This window comes from Monodelphis domestica, chromosome 1, assembly GCF_027887165.1.
Source record: "Monodelphis domestica isolate mMonDom1 chromosome 1, mMonDom1.pri, whole genome shotgun sequence".
NCBI classification, from domain to species: domain Eukaryota; kingdom Metazoa; phylum Chordata; class Mammalia; order Didelphimorphia; family Didelphidae; genus Monodelphis; species Monodelphis domestica.
Window position 1 is genome coordinate 742,183,791 of NC_077227.1, and position 21,787 is coordinate 742,205,577.

At 40.3% G+C, this 21,787-nt stretch overlaps 1 protein-coding gene across 1 annotated transcript; it reads right to left on the reverse strand.

The window, feature by feature from the left end:
- Positions 1 to 273: 273 nt before the first annotated feature.
- GNRH1 (gonadotropin releasing hormone 1) lies at positions 274 to 4,611 on the reverse strand. Its single transcript, XM_001372453.5, has 3 exons — positions 4,471 to 4,611; positions 1,657 to 1,752; positions 274 to 487 (listed from the first exon to the last, which is right to left on the reverse strand). Exons 1-3 carry the CDS (start codon positions 4,609 to 4,611, stop codon positions 446 to 448), a joined length of 279 nt encoding a protein of 92 aa, XP_001372490.4. The 3' UTR covers positions 274 to 445.
- Positions 4,612 to 21,787: the final 17,176 nt, after the last annotated feature.

The window sequence follows — 21,787 nt, forward strand, 5'->3', positions numbered from 1 at the left end:
TAAGGTAAATCATGAGGCAGTACAGATATTGGGAAGAGAAGTGAAGGTGTGAGTGTCATTTTGACAGGATGGTGAATGGCATGCAGGGATTATTACTGGTCACAGCTTTCATTCTCGAGATTCCCAGTCCCAGTCAGAAAAACAAAATGGGCCAACTTCTAAAGCCCATGAGAAATGGACCATCGCCTGTCCTTCAGGGAACCAGGCAGCCCAACCTATTCAGGTTTCCAACACCAGAGAGAGAGAGATACTGAACTATAAAATCAGATGAAATACTGACAACCACTTTATTCCAAAAGGACCCTTCGGTCCAGGATATTCTCAAGGCAGAAACGTGCTTTGTCAGAGCGGCTCCCAACTGCATCTCCACATACTGTGATACCATCAAATGGGTCACTATTTCAATGACACAGATATGTTGGGGGTCTCTCTCGGTCCGGCGGTGTTAAGCCTTCTTCCTCCCGGCTTCCCCTTCAATCAGGCTGGCCTGGAAATGACCACATGTATATGAAGCATCATTGAATTTACTGGCTTCCCAAACCAATCCAAAGCAATGACTTGTTTCTCCTGAAGCCAAGATGGCAGACTCCCTTAGTTAAATTTCATCACTGAATGGATTTAGTTGAGTTTCGTAAACTAAAGGAAAACAGAACATCATGATAGAGTAAAAAAAAACGCTGGAATTGAAGCCAAAAGATGTCAATTCAAATCCTGACCCTGCCAGTAACTGTTGTATTAAACAAACCTGGGCTTCAATTTATCCAGGAGCAAAGAAGATTTGGGAATCATTATAAACAGAACGCTAGACCTGGAGTCAGAAGACTGGAGGCTAAATCCTAATTTTGATGCTTTCTAGCCATGTTGCTCTTCTATTCCCCCCAAAAAGTCAACCAAATGTCGTCAAAGTCAAGACTTGAACTCTGGATCAGCTGATGATTGAGTTCTTAATTGCTTGAACATTTGGTGCTCTATCCACTGCACTAATTGCCTCTAATAATCCCAAGTTATTGGCATTTCTCTCTATCTAATCACAACATAATAGCAATCTGAAAAATGGTCAGGCAGAGAAGAGAGCAGACTCATTCTGTGACTGCTCTGGATGTCAGATGTGAGGCGGATGGTCCAAGGTTAGAGGGAAGTTGATTTGGGCTTACTAGAAAGAGTTCATTCATTAATTCACTTACCAAACATTTTGCAATTCCTTCTGTGCTCAGGGTCCTGTGCTAGGAGTTATAAGAAGGGTCAACAAACAAACACACCTCTTTCTAGTAACAAGAATTCAAGAAGAACCTTAAGAGAAACTATTTCCTTTTCAAAGCAAAGGGGATGGATCACTTGTTTGGGACACCAGAGAAGATGGGATCTCTGCGTGTCCAAGAATCAGGGACCTTTGTCTGGTGCAGTCTGGTGCAGCCAGTGGAACCCTGCTCATGATAATGATTGAAAATAATTGAAGGAAGTGTTCTACTTCAGGTAGAGGTGCATGAAGATAGGGCGCCATCTTTTTTCCCCATCCAAGTTCACAACCCCCATGAAATCTATCCAGGGACTGCATGTAAAGAAGACTTGACTTAAGAGGACATCCTGCCACCAAACTAGAGGATTTTCAAGGGTCCTTTCAGCTCAGGAATTTGAAAATTCTGTTCATTTACTCACCAAAGCCCCCTTCAGATCCCGGAGTGGTGAATGTGGCTGGTGAATGGTACATTCAAAACGCTGAGGCTCTGACATCTGGTTCACTTCACTGGCCATCTGAATGCAAACAAGAGAATTCTTGGACAAGGAGAAAAAGAACTTGGGCAAGGCTCTTCCAAATGGGGCAATGAGGTGGCTCAGTAGATAGAAAGCCAGGCCTAGAGAACGGAGGTCCAGGGTTCAAATATTGCCTCAGATCCTTCATAGTGGTGTGACCCTGGGCAAGTCACTTAACCCCAGTTGCCAAGCCTTTTCTACTTTTCCATCTTGGAACCAATACTTAGTATCAAATCCAAACAAAAGATAAGCATTTTTTTAAAATGATGGGACCAGACCACAAGACATACACCAGAGAGATTAATGAAAAATACATTGTATGAAGGGGATGGCTTTAAGGAAGACTTATATGAACTGATGCAAAATAAAGTGAGCAGAACCAGGAGAACAATGTATACATTAACAGCAACATTGTAATGATAACCAAATATTGACTATTTGTATCAATATAGTAATCTAAGAGAGTTCTAATGGTATTCCCTCCAGGAAGAAAAACTGATAAACTTTGAGTCCAGATGAAAGCAGATTTTTTTTCACTTTGTTTTTCTTATTTTTTGTTTCTGTTATTAGAGTAACATGGCCCATATGGAAATATGTCTTTCACAACTTCACATGTACAAAAGGTATCATAATCTTGCCTTGTCTCCTCAATATTATTGTTGAGAGACAGAAAGACAGAAAAATGAGAGAGGGGGAGGGACAAAGAGAGAGACAGAGAGAGAGAGAGAGAGAGAGAGAGAGAGAGAGAGAGAGAGAGAGAGAGAGGAGACAGACAGAGAGACAGAGGATGTATAGAAGAGGAGAGACAGAGAGGGAGAGAGAGAGAGGGAGAGAGAGAGAGAGAGGGAGGGAGGGAGGGAGGGAGGGAGGGAGGGAGGGAGACAGAGACAGAGAGGAAGAGAGAGAAAGAGGGGGGGAGAGACAGAGACAGAGAGAGGTAGAGAAGAGGAGAGACAGAGAGGAAGAGAGAGAAAGAGACAGAGACAGAGAGGAAGAGAGGGGGGGGAGAGACAGAGACAGAGAGAGGTAGAGAAGAGGAGAGAGAGGAAGAGGGAGAGAAGAGAAGAGAGAGGAAGAGAGAGGGAGGGAGGGAGATAGAGAGAGAGGAGAGGAAGAGGAGGGAAGAGAGAGAGGGGGAAGAGAGAGAGAGAGAGAGAGAGAGAGAGAGAGAGAGAGAGAGAGAGAGAGAGAGAGAGAGAGAGAGAGAGAGAGAGAGAGAGAGAGAGAGAGAAAAGGAGGGAGGGAGGGAATTTGGAACTGAAAATAAAATCCATAAAAAGGAAAGCACACAGGCAATAGATTGGAAGTATATTTCCATGGCTAAAATTGCATGCTTTCAAGGAAGGTGAATCTTAAGGGCACCTAAGGAGGATGGGAATTATGGCATAAAGGTAAGTGGTATGTCCTGATTCCATAAAAACTCCTCTCTCTGCAAAGGAACAAAGGACCCAAGATGGATGTAATGAGAACTACTTTTGGAAATTTCATCGGATCCCTTGGGTTTAATTATCTTTATGCAAATGGGCCCCAAATATTACCCTTATTTAAACAGGTACTTGGCAATTTTTTTCTCTCTCTTTTTTCATCCATGTCCCTAAAATAACAGAATTTCAGAATCCACTAAGATTTCGGTTTCCCATCTATGATAGCCAACAAGAGGTCATTCAGGCTTCACTTCAGGATTCTACAAGTGAAGAAGAACCCATAGCTTCTTCTTCTTTTACTTTTTTTTAACCCTTAATTTCTGTCTTAGTAACAACTTAAGGCAGAAGAGCAAGGGCTAGTCAAAGAGAGTCAATTGAACTGCCCAGGCTCACACAGCTGGGAAGTGCTACCATGTTGCCCCCAAAGCATGCCTTTGTCGAGCCAGCCCATGGTATTGCTAGGAAGTCTTTTCTCCCTTACATCTATCTCTACAGCCACCCCCTTTATTCTAGGTTCTGCTTTCTGTGTTAAGCAGATCCAGGCAAATCTCTCTTCTAGCCTTCAAATTCTTGATTTTAATTATCAAGCATCCCCTGAGTCTTCTCTTCTTTGATTTTAAACTCCTGGAGCCTTTCAACCAATCTTCATATGACATGGAGTCGGGGGTCTTTAATATCCTACTTGCCCTAATCTAGACATTTTCCATTTTATCAATATCTCTCCTAAAATGTGGCAACTACAATTGAACTGAATATCGGACTTCCTGGTGTCCATCTCCTACCCAAATGATGCTCATGCCTACCCTCCCTTCCAAAATTACATTGGCTCCATTTTCTTTCTTCTTCTGGGTATACATTTTGTCTTCCCCCAGTAGAATTTGAGCTTCTTGAGGGCCCATATGCTTTCATTTTTGTCCTTGTATCCCTAGAACAGTTGTTGGCACATAGTGGGTATATAATAAATACTTGTTGATTGATAGGCACATAGTCAGTGCTTGACAAAGGTTGGATAAGTTAACATTTAAAACTTAAATTCCATTTCTGAACAGGGAAAACATACCTTTCCATTTTCATTGACAATTTTTTTCACTCAACTAAAATCTATTTTCTCTCCCTCCCATCTTCCCTTCATAGACAGAGGGGGGCAGTGAAGAGAGAAAAATAAAAGCCCCTGTAATAAATATACATAGTCAAGTACCACGGAGACGTGTATTGGCCAACTCCAAAAACACTGATCTCCTGCATCCTGGGTGCAGCCCCTCTCTGTCTAGAGGTCGGTAGCAAACCAACATACCTCCTGGAATGAATCAATCAAAGTATCAGCATCCCTCTTCCCTCCAGGGCGAAGGCCATAGGACCAGTGTTGGCCAGAGCTGATCATCACACAGAGAGTCAGGAGAAGGCATCCAGTAAGTAGCTTCACGGTCAGCCCCATTCTGGGGGACATTAAAAAAAGACACTAAAACATACTTGAAGAAGTAGGGATGAATGAAAGGAAAAAACTATTTATTTGAGGTTGGCAAAGAGCCCAGAAATGAGTTAAGCTAACCTTGCAAGACAGGACAAGGTCTTCGGCATGTTTGCTGAGAAAAACAACCAGGCACAGAGACACGCAGTAATTAGTCCTTGCACAGCAAGTGGGTGGCAAAGTCGAGTTTGGAACTCAAAAGCCCAGGATGTCTCAGCAACCTCCTCCCCACATTCACTAAATTAGCAGTTCTGTTGTTCTCTTTGGATCTCCAAACCTTTGGATCTCCAAACCAAAGTTTCTTCCCTCTCTTTCCGCAGTTCTCTCAAGATCAGTCTAGCCATACTTATTGACAGGTCTAGAAACCCAAACGTTATCGATTCTAGAAATCCATGAATAGGGTAGCTCCAAATTTGCTTTTCTGTGTCCCTGAAGATTACCAAACAGACGAGTATTTTGGATGAACATGTATTTCACCATTTGAAATCTTAGCATTGCCAATTCTCCAAGAACCCTGACTCGCACGATGGGAACCACATCTGCGTTCTTCTATGTTTGGGAGCTGTGACTTCACGTGAAAGGAAGCACGTATATTGGAAGGCAGGTAAATGTTAGGGGGATGAACATAAAATCATGGGACTTGAGTCAAGTTACGCAGCCTCCTGAGAAAGATTTCCAAGGTATTCTATGTTCTCTGTTTAAAGGGACCGGGGAGGCTATATAGTCTAAGCTTCTCATTTTAGATGAAGAAACTGAGGCCCAGGACGAGTAAGGGATTTGCGCCAGGTCCCACAAACAGGATTCCAACCCAGGTCCTCTGACAAATAAACTCGCCAATAAAAAGGCCATTTCCAAAATGCCTTCCAAAGTGGCAAGTGGCAAGGATGCTGAACTTTAGCTTAAGAGAATCAGGGTGTGTGACATCAGGAAATTCACTGTGAGCCTCTGTGTCCTCATCTCTAAAATGGGGATAACAATTGTACCTACCTGAATGGTCTGTTATGAGGATTATGGGATTTAGAGTGGGGAAAGCCCTTTGAGGTCACTGACCCTCCCCTTGCACACTTTTTTAGATCAAATAATCATAGGATTCAGAGCTGGGAGGGACTTCTGAGGTCATCAAACCCAATCCCAATCCCCCCTTTTATAGCTCAAAAGAGATAATGCAGGTAAAGTGCATTGCTGACCTTCAGGCACTGTAGGATCTTGGACCCAGAGCTCCACTAATCTAGTGTAACATTTCAAAGATGAGGACACTGAGGTCAACAGGTTGAGGTCACATGGAGAGTGGACAAGAGAAGTAGGATTTGAACCCAGATCTTCTGACCCCAGAGCCAATGCTTTGTCTACTTCCATGCAGGTCATCATCTCTATCCTGAAAAGCAGCTCACAGGATGAGATTATACAGTGCTTAACATTTTTTAAAAATGTACTTGAGAATTAGTCACATAGAATAACAACTAGTCATATCTGGAGAATATTCTAATGTTTACAAAGCTCTTTCCTTCTCCATAACTCTGTGACGTAGGTGAGATAATATTACTATCTCCCAAAATGTAAAAACGGAGGAGGAAACTGAAGTTCAGAGCTTCTCCATGATCGTATAGGTAATGAGTCTGCAAGGGAAGATATGAACCCGGATCTCTTGACTACAAGAACAATTTCTCTTTACAATCTTACACAGAGTCATCCGATATCCCCTCCCACCCCCCCACCCCCTGCCAACCAGAACCTAGCATTTCACATCCTGGACCTAAATTCCATTATACTGTCTGACAGAGAGAAAGTCCATCAAAGGAAGGCTAAGTAACTATCCTGGAAACATGGTGTTTTCAATTATCTCAAGGAATGCTATGAGATCCTCAGAATTTTCAAAAACTTATCATTTTAAGTCTTTTTTTTTTTTTTTGGAACAGGACCAACAAAGGCCCAGTATTTGGAGCAAATGCATCTGATGTAGCATGGAGGGACCTGGCTCTTCAGAGCAGTCTGATAGCTAGACTGAAGAGAAGACTGCTGCCAAGCTGGGAGCCCTCCCGCCCCTTCTGGGTCGCCATATGCACCAATGTGGTTTTTATCCCTGTTGGATCTATTCTTTCCTTTTCTTGGGTGAAGGAGTACTGGGGAGAGTTATGACCTGGTGAGCTTTGAAAGTTTGGAGGCCTCAGTTGCCAAAGATCTAGATACAAAAGTCCTCACAAGAATTTGCCAACAGCCAAGCCCAATGTATTCTCAAAGTATCACTTTGGACAAGTTAATTGATGTAAATTAGCTAAAGGAATTCAGGGTGCTAATCACTAGTATTAATTATATGGAGGACAACGTGCCAGAGTGTTGGACTCAAGCTGATAGCATTAGAGAAGGCCCTTCACTGTCCCTCAGGGGTACCCCTAGAACTCTGAGGGGGAGATGGAGCTGGTTGCTCTTTGGGGATTCAAATTGTCAAGGTGAGGGTGAGTTTTAATAAGGTCTCTCCACCTCTTTAATTTACTTTAAGTCTCAGAGGAGCAGTACAACTAGACACCCAACCTCGGATCTATGAAGTCCTGAGTTTGAGGCTCATCCTGGCCTTTTTTGTAACCCTAGACAAGTCCCTAAAGTCTCAATGTTTTAGGCAGTTCTTGAAGTTTCAGAGAAGGTGATGACCTGTATTGGTAGAGGGAGAGAACTTCCTCCTCACTGATAACAGGTCCTCAATCTACCCTTTGTTGGCCTGAACCTAAGGAAGAGATGGTTGTCATAAAATCAAAGACAAAAGGTGGGAGTCTGTGGGGTATAATGGCTACAGAATTGGTAGGGCTGGGGTTCAAATCCCACCTGTGAAGTTGACTACTTGTGTGAGCTCAAACAATTCACCTAATCTCCTTAAGCCTCAATTTGCCCCTTGTTAAGTGGAGTTGGATCAAGAATCAGAAGAGCCTGGTTATTGGCTTAAGAACTGGTGAATGGCAAAGCTTCTCCTAAGACTCTCATGACCCCTAAAAACACAAAACAACAGCACCACCCCCTCAACACTTCCCTCAGAGCATTGCTTTGTTAATTAAGATGACATTTTAGATGGTAACTCAACTCCCCATGGACCTGTTATCTTAAGTAAAATTTCCTTCTGGTTAACGCCCATTACCTGAGTTTTGAAGGTGATGATGGGGAAGAATTCTGGATGTCCACCTTCCTTGGAGTTTGGCTCTGGGTCTGTTGTTCCTGCCCTTCTCACTTCCTTTTTATAAGAGCACCCTCTATAGCACCAAAGTCCTTTCTTTGGGTAAATTATTTTAATCTTCTTACACAATGGCTAACCCCCCCCCAAATCTCTCATCCAGTTTTTTAATGGCACACTTAATTGTAGAACCCCTGGGGAGCTTATCAAATCCTGATGCTAAAACCCAACTTAAGCCTTTTCTAGTCCACATCACAAATCACAGATTAGAGCCTCACTAAGTGGGTTCAGGAGCTCATCTGTCTCTCTGCACCTCCCCCTACAGTGGAGTGTCTATTTGAGATGAGGTGAGGCTAATACACCTTTTTTTAAAGGAAAGATTTCATAAAGGGAATGATGTTTGGGAGCACATGAAACCTAGCTGTCCTTGTTAATCTATAATGGGGTTTGTTATAAAGAGGGAAATTGAGGCTTGATATCTGGGAAAACAATGAGAGCTGTTCAAAAGAGTAAGGTCTGTCCTGTGAGGAAACATAAGTTATAGCAAAAGTAGAAATGTTAAAGGCTGTGGATAAAAATAAGGAATTTCTTGCTACCAATTCAGGCCAGCACCTTTCTGCAAAATAAAGTGCCCCATAAATGACTTAAATATAAAGAAGGAAACTATAAGTAAATCAGGGTAAACATCAAATAGTATATCTGTCAGATCTATGGGAAAGGAAAGAATTAAGACCAAGCAAGAGACAGGATATTACAAAATATAAAATGAATAATTTTGATTCCATTAAACTAAAAATGTTTTATACAAACAAAACCAATGCCACCAAAATTAGAAGGGAAGCAACAAATTGGGAAAAAAATCTTCATAACCAAAACCTCTGACAAAGGTCTAATTACTCAAATTTACAAGAAGCTAAATAAATTGTATAAAACATCAAGCCATTCCCCAAATGATAAATGGGCAAGGGACACAAACAGGCAATTTTCCAATAAAGAAATCAAAATTATCAATAAGCACATAAAGTGTTTTAAATACAAATCAAAACAACTCTGAGGTACCACCTCATACCTAGCAGATTGGCCAATACGACAGCAAAGGAAAGTAATAAATATTGGAGGGGATGTGGCAAAATTGGGACACTAATGCATTGCTCGTAGAGTTGTGAATTGATCCAATCATTCTGGAAGACAATTTGGAACTTTGGACAAAGGACTTCAAAAGACTGTCTTCCCTTTGATCCAGTCATAGCACTCATTGCAAGGTTTGTACCTCCAAAGAGATAATAAAGGAAAAGACTTGTACAAAAATATTTTTAGCTGCACTCTTTTGTGGTAGTAAAAAACTGGAAAACAAGGGTGTGTCCCTCAATTGGGGAATGGCTGAACAAATTGTGGTATCTGATGGGGATGGAATATTAGCGTGTTGAAAGAAATAATGAACTGGAGGAATTCCATGTGTAAAAAGGAATTCTTTATTCCTTTTTTAATTTAATGGAGGACCTGGAGGTCCTCCACATAGAGATGTGTAGGGATTAACCAGCCCACAGTGACAGGAAGGAGAAACCATAGAGAGAAGAAGGGAGACAATAGAGATAGGAACTGAGGTAGAAAGAGGGGATAAAAGGGGCCAGCTGGAGTTGGTTGGTCTGTCTGTTGCTGACAGTTAGAGCTGGCAGTTGTGGGGAAGTTGGCTGCTGGGTGTGAGTTGGTTGTTGGGGATTGGTTGCTGGTGATGTGGGTTGATGATTAGTTGGTGGTTGGGAAATAAATTGATATTGATTCTGTGTGGTGAGCTGAGCTGAAGAGTGATCAGCTGGACCTTCTCTAACAGCGGTTATAGGTAGACATAGGCAGTTTTAGGTAGTAATTATAGGTAGTTATAGGATAACTAGTATAGACATTAGGAAATTTTCTTTTTCTACTTCTTTCCTATATTTCTCTCCTTTACTATATATATATATATATATATATATATATATATATATTTTACTATCTCTATTTTAATTAAACTAAATTGTTGATTGTTTAAAGCTGCTAGAAGTTTTATTTTCTCTAACTTAAAGGGATAATATTAATTTACAACTCTACTATAGTCTCATTAAAACAAATTATTAAAAGCTGCTCTTATTTTGTCAAAACCCCTATTTTAATCCTTACACATGTAAACTGGAATGACCTCCAGGAACTAATGCAAAGTGAAAGGAGCAGAACCAGGAGAACCTTATACTGATACACTGTGGCACAATCAAATGTAATGGACTTCTCCATTAGTAACAATGCAGTGATCCAGAACAACTCGGAGGTATTTATAAGAGAAAGAACACTATCCACATCCAGAGGAAGAACTGTGGGAGCAGAAATACAGAAGAAAAACAACTGCTTGATCACATGGTTCAATGTTAATATGATCAGGGATGTAGACTCTAAATGATCACGCTAGTGCAAATAATTAATAATATGGAAATAGGTCTTGATCAACAATACATGTAAAACCCAGGAGAACTGCCCATCAGCTACAGGAAGGGGGAGTGAAAAGGAGAGCAAAAGAAAATGAATCATGAAACCATGGGAAACTATTCTAGATTAATTCATTAGATAAAGAAATTTAAAAATAAAAATGGGGGGCAAGCACCCCAGAACCTACTCAGGGTGTTTTTTACCATTTCCTTCAAAACCTAAATAGAATCTAAAATAGGGTCTGAAGGGCCATTTGTTATCATGGAGATTCTTTATAGTTATGTATTGGATTAAATGACTGATGAAGTCCCTTTCATTCTGAACTTCTGATTCTATTAGGAGTCAAAGGAAATGCCTAAATGTTGAATCAATTAAAGCCAATCTCAGAGCCAAGACCAGAATTCAAGTCTTGCCTCTGACACATATGGCTGTGTGATCTTGAGCAAATCACTTAACTTCCCAGTAGTCTAGATTATTCTCTGACTCCAAGTTACAGAGAGGGACTGGCTTGAATGAGTTTCTTAATTCTTGTGAAATAACACATATAGTCCCTATATCTTCTTTCCTCTAGTGAAATAGGTTTTAGTATTAGATCAAGTAAGTGATCTCAGGGCCCAAGCATACTCTATGAGTTTTCTTCCTCACTAGATCCATAGCCTCTACTCAGGAAATGGATTTCCATCTCTCCAGGTGCTAGTACCTACTTCAAAGTATTTATTTTGTAGGAAAGTTTGATTGGAAAGAGGAGGAGAACAGAACAGAGTGCATCAAATGAGTAGTTGTTCTTTCAGAGGGTGCATGCAAACTCCACAAAGGCCCTCTACTCACCAAAAGTCTTCATGGGGATAACAGGGTGGATTATTCACATCAGGGCTTCATGATCCAGCAATACCACTGGATTTGTACCCCAAAGAGATTTTAAAAAAGGGAAGGGAGGACCTGTTTGTACAAAAATATTTACAGCTGCTCTTTTTTGTGGTGGTGGCAAAAAATGAGAAACTGAGGGGATGTCCCTCGACTGGGGACTGGCTGAACAACTCATGGTATCTGATGGTGATAGAATACTATTGTGCTCAAAGGAATAATAAAGTGGAGGGATTCCATGTGAACTGGAACGACCTCCAGGAACTGATGCAGAGTGAGAGGAGCAGAACCAGGAGAACACTGTAAACAGAGACTGAAACATTATGGAATGATCAAATGTAATTGACTTTGCTACTAAAAGCAATGGAAAGACCCAGGACAATCCAGAGGGAGCACTATCCACATCGAGAGAAAGAACTGTGGGAGTAGAAATGCTGAGGAAAACATGATGTCATTTGTTTATATGGGTATATGATGTGGGGTTGTGGTTTTAAAAGATTGTAACAAAAATGAATAATATGGCAATGGGATTTGAGTAATAATATTGGAATTGCTTATCAACTGGGGGGGGGGAAGAGAGGAGGGAGACAATGTGAATCACATAACTTGGGAAAAAATAATAAATCATGATCAGGGTTTCATCTTATATCTAGAGTAGGGAGGATGACAGTGGGAGCATTAGAGAAGGCAATAACATAATCTGGGAGAGTGGAGGACAGAAAAGAGATGATCCCCATTACATCAGCAATTTCTTAAATTTACCTATTGCCTGAATTGTTTTTTTTCTTTTTTACCATATTTCTATATGGAATTATGTTCATACTTCTATTAAAAAATAAAAAGATGTGTAATATACTCAGGCCCATTTTACAGATGGCAAAGCAGAGTAGCCAGCTATCTTCAGGATCACTAAGTCAGAGAAAGTGAAAGTCTTTTAGTTGACCTGAACATTGATGGGCCAACTGCTGGCAAATTTAGTGGGTGATCTAGGAGATATCCAGACTGGAGGGAGAAGGCTGGAGATGAGATAGGGCAGTGACTAGAGCAATGGACTTAGAATACCAGGGAATCAGGAAGATGTAAGTTTGAATCCCATCTTGGGTACTGTGTGACCTTGCAAGTCATTGAACCTCCCTGGGTTTCAATTTTCTTAACTGTAAAATAAAGAGGTTGAACTCAATAGCCTTAAATATCCCTTCCAAGATTAGATCTAATCCTAGGTGTGGGCTATGGAGTTGTAGTCCTGCTTGGCCTGATGCTTTCAACAACAGGAAGGGAAAAGGGGGAGGTAGATTTCTCTCCCTATTTATTGCTATTTTATGGTATATTGGATAAATCCACTAAAAAACAAGTTGAAATAATCAACAACTTCAGCAAATTTGCAGGATATCAAATAAACTTACATAAGTCATCAATATTTCTAGGTACTTTATAGTCATTCTCTGTCACCGAGAGACTACCACTACTACTGGCAAGTCCATCAGTAAGAGAAAGAGAAATTCCACTTAAAAGAATTCCAGACAATATAAAATATTTGGGAATCTATGTGCCAAGACAAACACTGGAACTACATGAATATAATTACAAAACAATTTTCACACAAATTAAGTCAGATCTAAACAATTGGATAAAGTGCTCATGAGTAGGCTGAGCCAATATGATAAAAATGACAGTTCTACCTAAATTTGTGTACTTAGTGTTATAACAATCTAATTACAAAAAAAACCCCACCATATACTAAGATAAGGTCAAAATGGGGCACATGATTTAGACATAAAGAGTGATATCATAAGCAAATTCGGAGAGCATAGAATAGTTTACCTATCAGATTTATAGTCAAACAAGAGATAGAAAACATAATGAGATATAAAATGGATAATTTGGATTATTAATAAGATTTTTCAGAAATAAATAGTGCAGCCAAGATTAGAAGGGAAACAGGAAACTGGGAGGGGAGAATATTACAGCAAATTTCTCTGATAAAGGAATCACTTCTCAAACATAGAGAACTGAGTCAAATTTTATAAGAATACACATCACTCCTCAATAGATAAATGGTCAAAGGATATAAACGGGTAGTTTTCAGATGAAGAAATCAAAGCTATCAATATGTCATATCAAAAGTCATATGACACAAATGATCTAAATCACTATTGATTAGAAGAATGTAAATTAAAACAACTCCGAGGTACCACCTCTCAACATATCAGATTGGCCATATGACAGTAAAGGAAAGTAATAAATGTCAGAGGAGATGTAGGAAAACTGAGACACCAATACATGGTTGGTGGAACTGCAAAGTGATCATTCTGGACAGTAATTTGAAAAAAAAAAAAACTGTGCATACACTTTGACCCAGCACTACTGTAGGAACTTCTGGAAATGAAGTACCATGAAGAAAAGGAAGTTGTCGCATTGAATCAAGGCAAAAGCAAAAGATTCAGTAAAAACAAGAGATTAGGGAGGAAGTAACTCTCTTGTGGCAGCATCATGAAACTTCATGAATTAACCAAGTTCTAGACATCTAAATTAATTTGGCGATAATTTTCAAATTCTTAACAATCTATACATTGGCCAGAAGGACTACATTTGCAATTGACAGTCAGCCTTCCAGTTTTCCCTCTCCCCATCAAAATGTATGAACTTTATGAGAATTTAGCAATTCTGTGTTTTATTAGGAATTTTGTATCTCAAAAACATTCCTTTAAATTGACCATTGGTTCTGTTTCCCCTGCCAGATGTTCAAAGGGCTCTTGGGTCTTTGTTAATAATCCCTTGCTCAAATGCACTGTTTGTAGACAAGTGAACAGCATTGTACTTGGTCAGTACTATAAGCAAGAGGATGTGCAATTCTCGCCTAGGAGAATAAACAGTATTCCACACAGCTTTCCAAGAAATTGAGGGAATCAAATTCATAGCCAAGGTAGAAGCAGTTAAAAAGCTAGATTTGAACCTAGAACTCCCTCTATGCCTGGCTCTCTATTCATTGAGTCACTGAATTACTGCTCCTGTGCTACCTTTTCAACAAATTGCCAGATAGGAGAAATGATGCATTGGATTGTTGAGCTGGAGACCTCATGGTCCTGCTTCATCATTTTGTTTCCAGGGCAACCTCTTCCCCGGTGACCCTAAGATCAATAGAGATTCCAAAAGACTTTCCACACATCAAAAGATCTTTCTTTTTCTACCATAGACCAATAGACAAGTGGTAGGAATCAATGGTCCGATGAAGAAAGAGGACCAAGATTTGTCCGTCCACTGAACTTCCAGCAGAGGCATCTCCTTTTGAGAAGGATGATGTCTGAATATGAGAAGTTGTTCTAGAAACCATGTGACTTTACGGCTGGTGCCCATCCACCATTGTGCCGGGGCTTATAGAATTTCAGACTAGGGGACCGATCTTATTCCTTTCCTCAGAGTGTGATATGATAGGCTTACGACAATTTTTTTTTTTTTAAGATGACCCAGTTCTACATTTATCGTGCTATTCCTGGCCCAAATAGAGCCAGTTCAACCTGTTTCCTTTGTATTTTTTCCAGTGTTAAATCTCACAATGTGCCCATTTAAAAATTTCCTCCTCACCTCTGGAATGAGTAAGAGGCAAAAATATTGCCTTTTTTCTCCTCAACACTTCCCTACTTTTACATTACAAATTGTGTACAATTGTTCATCTATGAGAAAACAAAAAATAGAACTAAAGCAAAAACAAACAAACGAATGAATGAATGAATGACTAAATGAATGAATGAATAAATGAATAAATAAACAAGCAAACAAATAAATAAATAAAGCTGGCTTCCTAGTACAATTTCTGTTACCCAGATTGAAAATGTCCAGGTCCTGGAGGTGATGAAGATGGCCAGCCAGACAGCAAGCCATGTGATCTGGAGATGACCAGGAAGGGAAGCAGAGGTCTGGATAAAAGCAAAACCTCATTTAATAGAGCCCAATAGGGTGGTCCCTAAGGATAGAATCCAAGTTTCCTGTGGAGAGGATGTAGAGATGATGCTGGAGAGTATGGAACGAGGTTTACAGATTAAAATTGGCACCAGCTTCTAACACTTATTTTTAACCCTCATCTTCTGTTTTAGAATTAATACAAGTATTGCTTCCAAGACAATAGAGCAGGAAGGGCTATGCAATTAGGGTTAAGTAACAAGGAAAGGGTCAGATTTGAATCTAAGACCCCTGACACTCTATCCCCTGAGCCACCTGGCTGCCCCCAGTCCATCTACTTTTGGACTCATATATTCTTTTTCTGTCATACATACTTCTATCAGTGAAGGACAGGCACTACTAGTAACCCTCTCGAAGAAAAGTTTGAGAAGACCCACATGAACTGATGCAAAGTGAACCAAGAAGAATGAGGAAAATCATTTACTGGATGACGACAATAAATGGAAATAACAATAATGGAACAATTAGAATTGAAGGCCCTAAAAGTGTAATGGCCAAGGCTGGCGCCAAATAAGAGCTATGAGAGGGCAGCTCTCAATCTTCTTTGGAGAGGTGGGATGCTGCATGGAATATCAGACTTTTTGAGAGGTTGTTTGGTTTTTCTGGATTTTTGCCATATCCCTTCTCTGACCTCCACTTTTTCTTATTTTCTCTTATAAAAGATGGGTCTCTGGGAGGGGAAAAGAGGAATATGTTAAGAAATAAGTGATGTAAAAATAAGAAACATTAATGAAAAGGATTCTTTAAAAAGTAAATTACATCTCCTAAAAAAAATGCCCATATCATTGAGTCAGTTGTCACATGGCTCTGTGTCTTATGTACACACACACACACACAGCTCTTTTCAATCCTCATTGTCCTAGCCACCTTCTTTTGCATGTGCTTCATCATCCATGTCCTTCCCAATATGCAGTGCTCCTAACTGAGTACAGCATAGATGTGGTTTGATCAGGGGAGTATGATTCCTTGCCTTGGATTATTAATGTTACTATTAAACTGGCTTTTAGGGGGTTTCCATGCCATAATGTAAAAATGGTGATTTTGAACCCTAGATTTCAATCCCCAGAAGTCCTTTGTATTTCCCAGAATTCCCTATAATCTCACCTGAGTCTCCACCTGGGCGAGATCACAATTAGTATTTAACTGGCAGTAATGCCTCCCACGCTCTCTTCCATTCCATTGCAATGATGTAGTAAGTAACCTAAGCATGGGGATTTTGAAGGGGGCTAATCAGCCATGGGCACGTGGTTTTTATTTTGTATCCTTGATTTCTAATAATCCTTAATAAACTTCATAAAATATAATATTTTTAGTACTAGATACTAATTTAATTGTTACTGCTAATGGCAACCATAAGTTGGACAAGAACTTCTCAATTTTTTTTTTTAAGATAGCCTTGATAATTTATTTTAAGCCATGTTTCTCCTGCCAAGGCTCTCTTGATTCATTCAGCTCGCTCCTGCCGCCTGCTCCCGCCTCCAGCCATCCGCTCCTGCCTCCAGTTATCCGCTCCAGACCTGTTTGACCCAGATCTCTCTCCCAGCCCTGGCCCCAGTCCCAGCAACTCTCTGGCCTCCAAGCCAGATTGCCTCAGGCCCAGCTCCAGGACCCAGGCTGCTGGTAGCTGCTTCTGTGTCTTCTGAATCACAAACCAGCTGGTAAAAACAGGGGTGTTCTTTCCTTAGGCAACAATTAGCTTCCACATTGCAGGGGACCTCAGGGGGTGAATGAGGAGAAGGAAGAGACTTTTCCAAACAGGAAGTATGGCATATTCTATGAGAGAGTAGTGCATTTCTTATTTCAAAGGATATTTTTTGAGTGCACGGATATTTTTACTTATATTACTTGAGATTCAGGGGAGAAATTCATCTCTCTGCAACTCTTTGCCATTTGGGCATGCCCAATTTGAGATTCCTAAAACCCATATTCTTCCTCAATATGGGGAATTCTGACAAAACATATCTCAATGGAAAAAAAATGAACTTTAAAGAGACTGGAGGTTATATTTTTAAGGTATTTCAGACTCCACTGTTTTATAAAAATCTGTATTTTATTGCATTTTTCTGATTGTTTTGTTTAAGATTTAATTTTGTTGGTTTTAAGTTCATATATTAATGTATTCAATACTATTCTGTTACACTGAATCATTTTAATGTACTGGGTTTTAACTACTGTTATATTCTGTTGCTTTTCCCCTATAACTATAATGAACAAATATTATTGAATAAGCCCATTAAAAAATAGCCTTTTTTTTTTCTATTTTGGCTTTGTAAATTGCCACATAGAGGATGGATGAACTTCATCAAAACTGGTTACAATTGTATAACAACCTTTGGAAAATTTAATGAGCTAAATATCTTTAATTGATTTTAAAGGCTTTTTAGACATGATTTTTAGATTTTTCTTTCAACAACTCTGATCATTTTGCCTGCTTCTAATAGGAGATAAGGTCCATTTTAGTAGCTGAAGTGAAATACAATTAAAACCCCACCTCCCACATTTATAAAAATGTGAATGGATGAGACATCACAGTCTCATACCAAAGGAGCTGGGAAGTTAATCCCAGGACATGGTACCCCTAGATGGCTCCCAAAAAGGAGCATCTCTCATTTATAACTCTTCAGCTCACTTTACCCAACATCAATAGTACAGAGATTTGGTTTTTATTCCTAGACTCCTCTGCCACATTTTTGTAATGATATCTAGATTTCTTAATGATGTTCTAGACCCAAATAAGTTTTACTTTGTTTTCAAAATCTCAGCCAAGGTTGAAATATTGCTACACCTGAAAAACTTGTGACAAGTATCCATTTTCTTTAAATGTCATACAGCAACTTATGTGAAATATGATAGTGGGTTTGTTTGCTATTGTAATTAACTGGGCTATTGTGAATTTTGGAGGGGTTTGATACCTTTTGAATTTGTATTACATGTTGTACAACTGAAACTGTTACCTTGTGAAATTCATTTGCTTATACTCAAAGTGGATCATGGCCAGGTATGAAGAGGAAATGGATCTAATTTTTGGTGAGAAATTTTTGTATTCTACATTTCCTTAGCTGACACAGTGTGTCAATAATTATAAGCTATATTTTTGAGCTTTTAAAACTTTTATTATTATATTTTTCTTGCATGTGCAATATACTATTTCAGTTTTTATTTTTTCACTCCTTTTTAAATCTGAAACATGTCATCAGTATTAAGATTTTCTTTAATTTTTTTGATTTTGCAGTAATATAAGTTTAAAATACATTTGCTATTATGTCAATGTATGCCCCAAAAGCTTGAGTCTATAAAAATGATGCCATTAATTGTTTTAAAAAAAAATTATGGGACTTAGCTTAATGATTCTGTCTGATCCCAGGACAAGAAAATACAAAAGAGCCATTGCACAGTGCCAAAGAAGCACAAAGCTAAATTGCATAGTGCTAATAGAGCACAAGATCAAAGAGACCAAACAATCCTGGTGGGATTGATGAAAATTATGAGCCATGACAAGAGGACTTGAACATGTTTGAGGTTCGAGGTTGCGGCTGTTTAACATGTGTTAAAGGCAGGTCTTCCTTGTTCCACGTTCAACCAATTATCTCAAATTTGGCTTCTACCTGGCTCCTATAATCTAGTCCCTTTTCTGTCTTTCATAATGTGGCAACTTTCTGTAGTCCTGGCTACTGATTGGGTAAATGCTTACTTGCTTATATCATTTTAATTAGGCCCTGATTCAAGGACCTGTTATGGATTTATTTTTCCTATACTTAGAATTTTTACACATAAGACTTTGATAGTCTATATTTCATCCAGAAATTATCTTTTTTATTTTGGATTTTTAAAATATTTTGTATTTCTCTTGCTAATTGATTCATATACATCATAACTCAGCCAAGCATCCCTAAGTGGTCCCTGTGTTTTTCAATCACCCTCTTCAAGGGGGTATGTATAAAATATTATTATTTTAAATTGCAAAGTTTAAATTCCTTTTGAGAGCAATTTTAGGATAAGAAACATGCTACCCCTCCAAATCCAGAAAGTGAACTGTTTGAAGAAGACACCATGAAGATGCCTCCACAGACCACACACTGCACAAGAAAATCCAGAGTGAACTTTGGGATGTGGTAATTTGAACTGAATGGGGTTTGAATGCATTGTTTTGTATGTATACTCTTATGCCAAAGGGGACTGCCCCCTAACTGGCTTTTTGTCAATGCGCCTAGTAATCACTGGTTTTGTTCTCTTTTCCTTTTACCCATAAATTATTGTAATCTTTAAGTTGATTATGTTTCCATGGCCCTTTTGGGGAAACTGGCTTCCCAATAGGATCACAGGGGGGTGAATGTAAAAATGGAGATTTTGAACCCTAGACTTCAATTCCCAGAAGTCCTTTATATTTCCCAGAATTCCCTATAATCTCACCTGAGTCTCCACCTGGGCGAGATCACAATTAGTATTTAACTGGCAGTAATGCCTCCCACGCTCTCTTCCATTCCATTGCAATGATGTAGTAAGTAAGTTAAGCATGGGGATTTTGAAGGGGGCTAATCAGCCATGGGCACGTGGTTTTTATTTTGTATCCTTGATTTCTAATAATCCTTAATAAACTTCATAAAATATAATATTTTTAGTACTAGATACTAATTTAATTGTTACAATACTTTGGACTAATAATGAGCATTAGATCTACTAAAAAAAATGTCATAGATGCAGAAATGGAAAGGACAGCAGAAGCCTCCTCTTCCAACTCTCATTTTACAGATGAGGAAACTGAGGTAACCAGGGTCACCCAGCTAGGAAATACTGGCTAGATTTGAGCTCATGAAGATGAATCTTCCTGATTTCAGGTCTGATACCCTATCCATTGTGCTACCTTGTTGCCCATTATACCATTTTGTTACTAGCTTGTTAAATTTAGTATACGTCTCTCCCCCAATAAGTGATTTTTTGTATCAGTATCCTTATGTTAGCAGTGGCCCAGAACAGTTGATACAGTGCCTACATTGGCAGCTAAGGACCAGCTAGACACGAGGAGGAAAGGCAGCTTCAGAGGTCCAAGGGCCCAGCAGAAAGGTGATGCCACACCTGAGGGGAAGCACTTTAGCACCTTGAGCCCCATTCCTTGGACTCTGTACCTCCTCGTGGGCCAAATATCACAGGCTTTTGGGAAGATGCCTTGTATCAACAGACCTTACTCTGCTACATAAATACTTCTTCCTAAAAGTCAGGTTGGTCAAGTAGCTTCACTGATAGTCATGGCGGGAGGGACACGGATGGGGGCTCCTGGGCCATCCTATGAGAAAACAACTCTAACCCTTCCAGTTCAGTGGCAATGGGAGGGAGCCGCCCCACAGCAAGTGCAGCGTGATGAACAAGAGCCGTTCTTCACGAGGATTTGAGAACTCTGGCTTTGTCAGCTACCGCACAGCATTTCTAGGAAATTGGAGGAGAAATGATTTCGCTTTAAACACGTCTACTTCACTCAGATTAGAAATGGATTTAAAGAAACTCGAGTGATTAAGACTGTCAGGACTTTGCAATTTCTAAATGACAGATGAAAAGTCCTTTTTGCCCTAATGTAAAATCTCAGCAGGAAGAATGCATCTCTGTCTAATTAAGCTGTTAAAGGTTTGCACAGAGAAATAATCTTCGGTAGAGGATGCTTTCTGTAGAAACAGAAATTAGGAGCCAATTTGCTTTGCCATTACTGTTCCCCTGGGGGATGGACGGGAAGGTTCAGAGGTCTGGGATGTTTTGAGGAGGGTAGGAAGTCTGTTGTGAGCAGAGACAGCCCCAAGTTGGGAACCAGGACAAATACTGCAGATCTTGACTGATGATGGCAACACGAGTGACATTTTTTGCTGTTGCCTCGGCGCTGAATTGGAAAAAAGCTAAGAAAACAATTAAGGAGAGGGAGGGTCGTTTCTGAAGACGAGCTCTCCGAGTTCTGTCCATGTGGAGAACTGGCACATTTTTGTACACAATGCGCGACTGGCAGGAATTGCAGAACAGACCCACTGTGTTGGTTGGCTCTGTCGGGCGATAGGCCTGAGCTCTGCTGTGGAGATGAGCCAGAGGCCCGAGATTATGTCCACCAGAGGCCTCACTATCCCTCCTGAGCGCTGCTGGGAAGGAGACGAGGGCAGCGCAATAGATGGGGAGTTCAGTCTCTTCACAGGAAGGATCCTGGGCATGAGCTTCGCTTTTCTCTATTCTACTGCATCCAGGCACCAGCTTGCCTCGAGGCAGCTGGGGGGGCAGGGGCTAAGGCGCTGGGTCTGGTCAGGAAGACTCGAGTTCAAATCGGTGCTCACACGCCCAGTAGCGAAGTGACCCTGGGGAAGTCACTTACCCGGCTTCAGGCAACTGGAAAGTGTTGCTGATAGTTCTACTTCCCAAGGTGGTTTGTGGAGTCTCTACGCGGTCTGTGTAAAGCCCTTGGCACGGTGTGGGCCTGGGATAAACGCTCACTGCTTTTCCCAGGGGCACCTCTGGAGATGCTGAAGGGGCTTTCTATGAGGGCAGGAGGGATTGTTTATTTGCAATTTATTTGGGGCTGAGGGGAAGGTAAGAGGGTGAGGAATACTGTCCAAGTTCAGCCCGAGAAGATCTCCGAAGCCCACTGGCTCGAGATGGGTCCCTCAGAGGCCACATTCTCTGGTCCTAAACCATGCCAACTGCTCACATCCCCCTTTCAAACTCACCCTGCTGCTAGCAAAC

Coding starts and splice junctions, on each gene's coding strand:
- GNRH1 (XM_001372453.5), bottom strand. CDS start 4,611: ATGGGGCTGACCGTGAAGCTACTTACTGGATGCCTTCTCCTGACTCTC. Junction 1,753..4,470: donor TGATTGATTCATTCCAGGAG/GTATGTTGGTTT, acceptor GTTTGCATTCAG/ATGGCCAGTGAAGTGAACCA. Junction 488..1,656: donor GGGATCTGAAGGGGGCTTTG/GTGAGTAAATGA, acceptor GGTCATTTCCAG/GCCAGCCTGATTGAAGGGGA.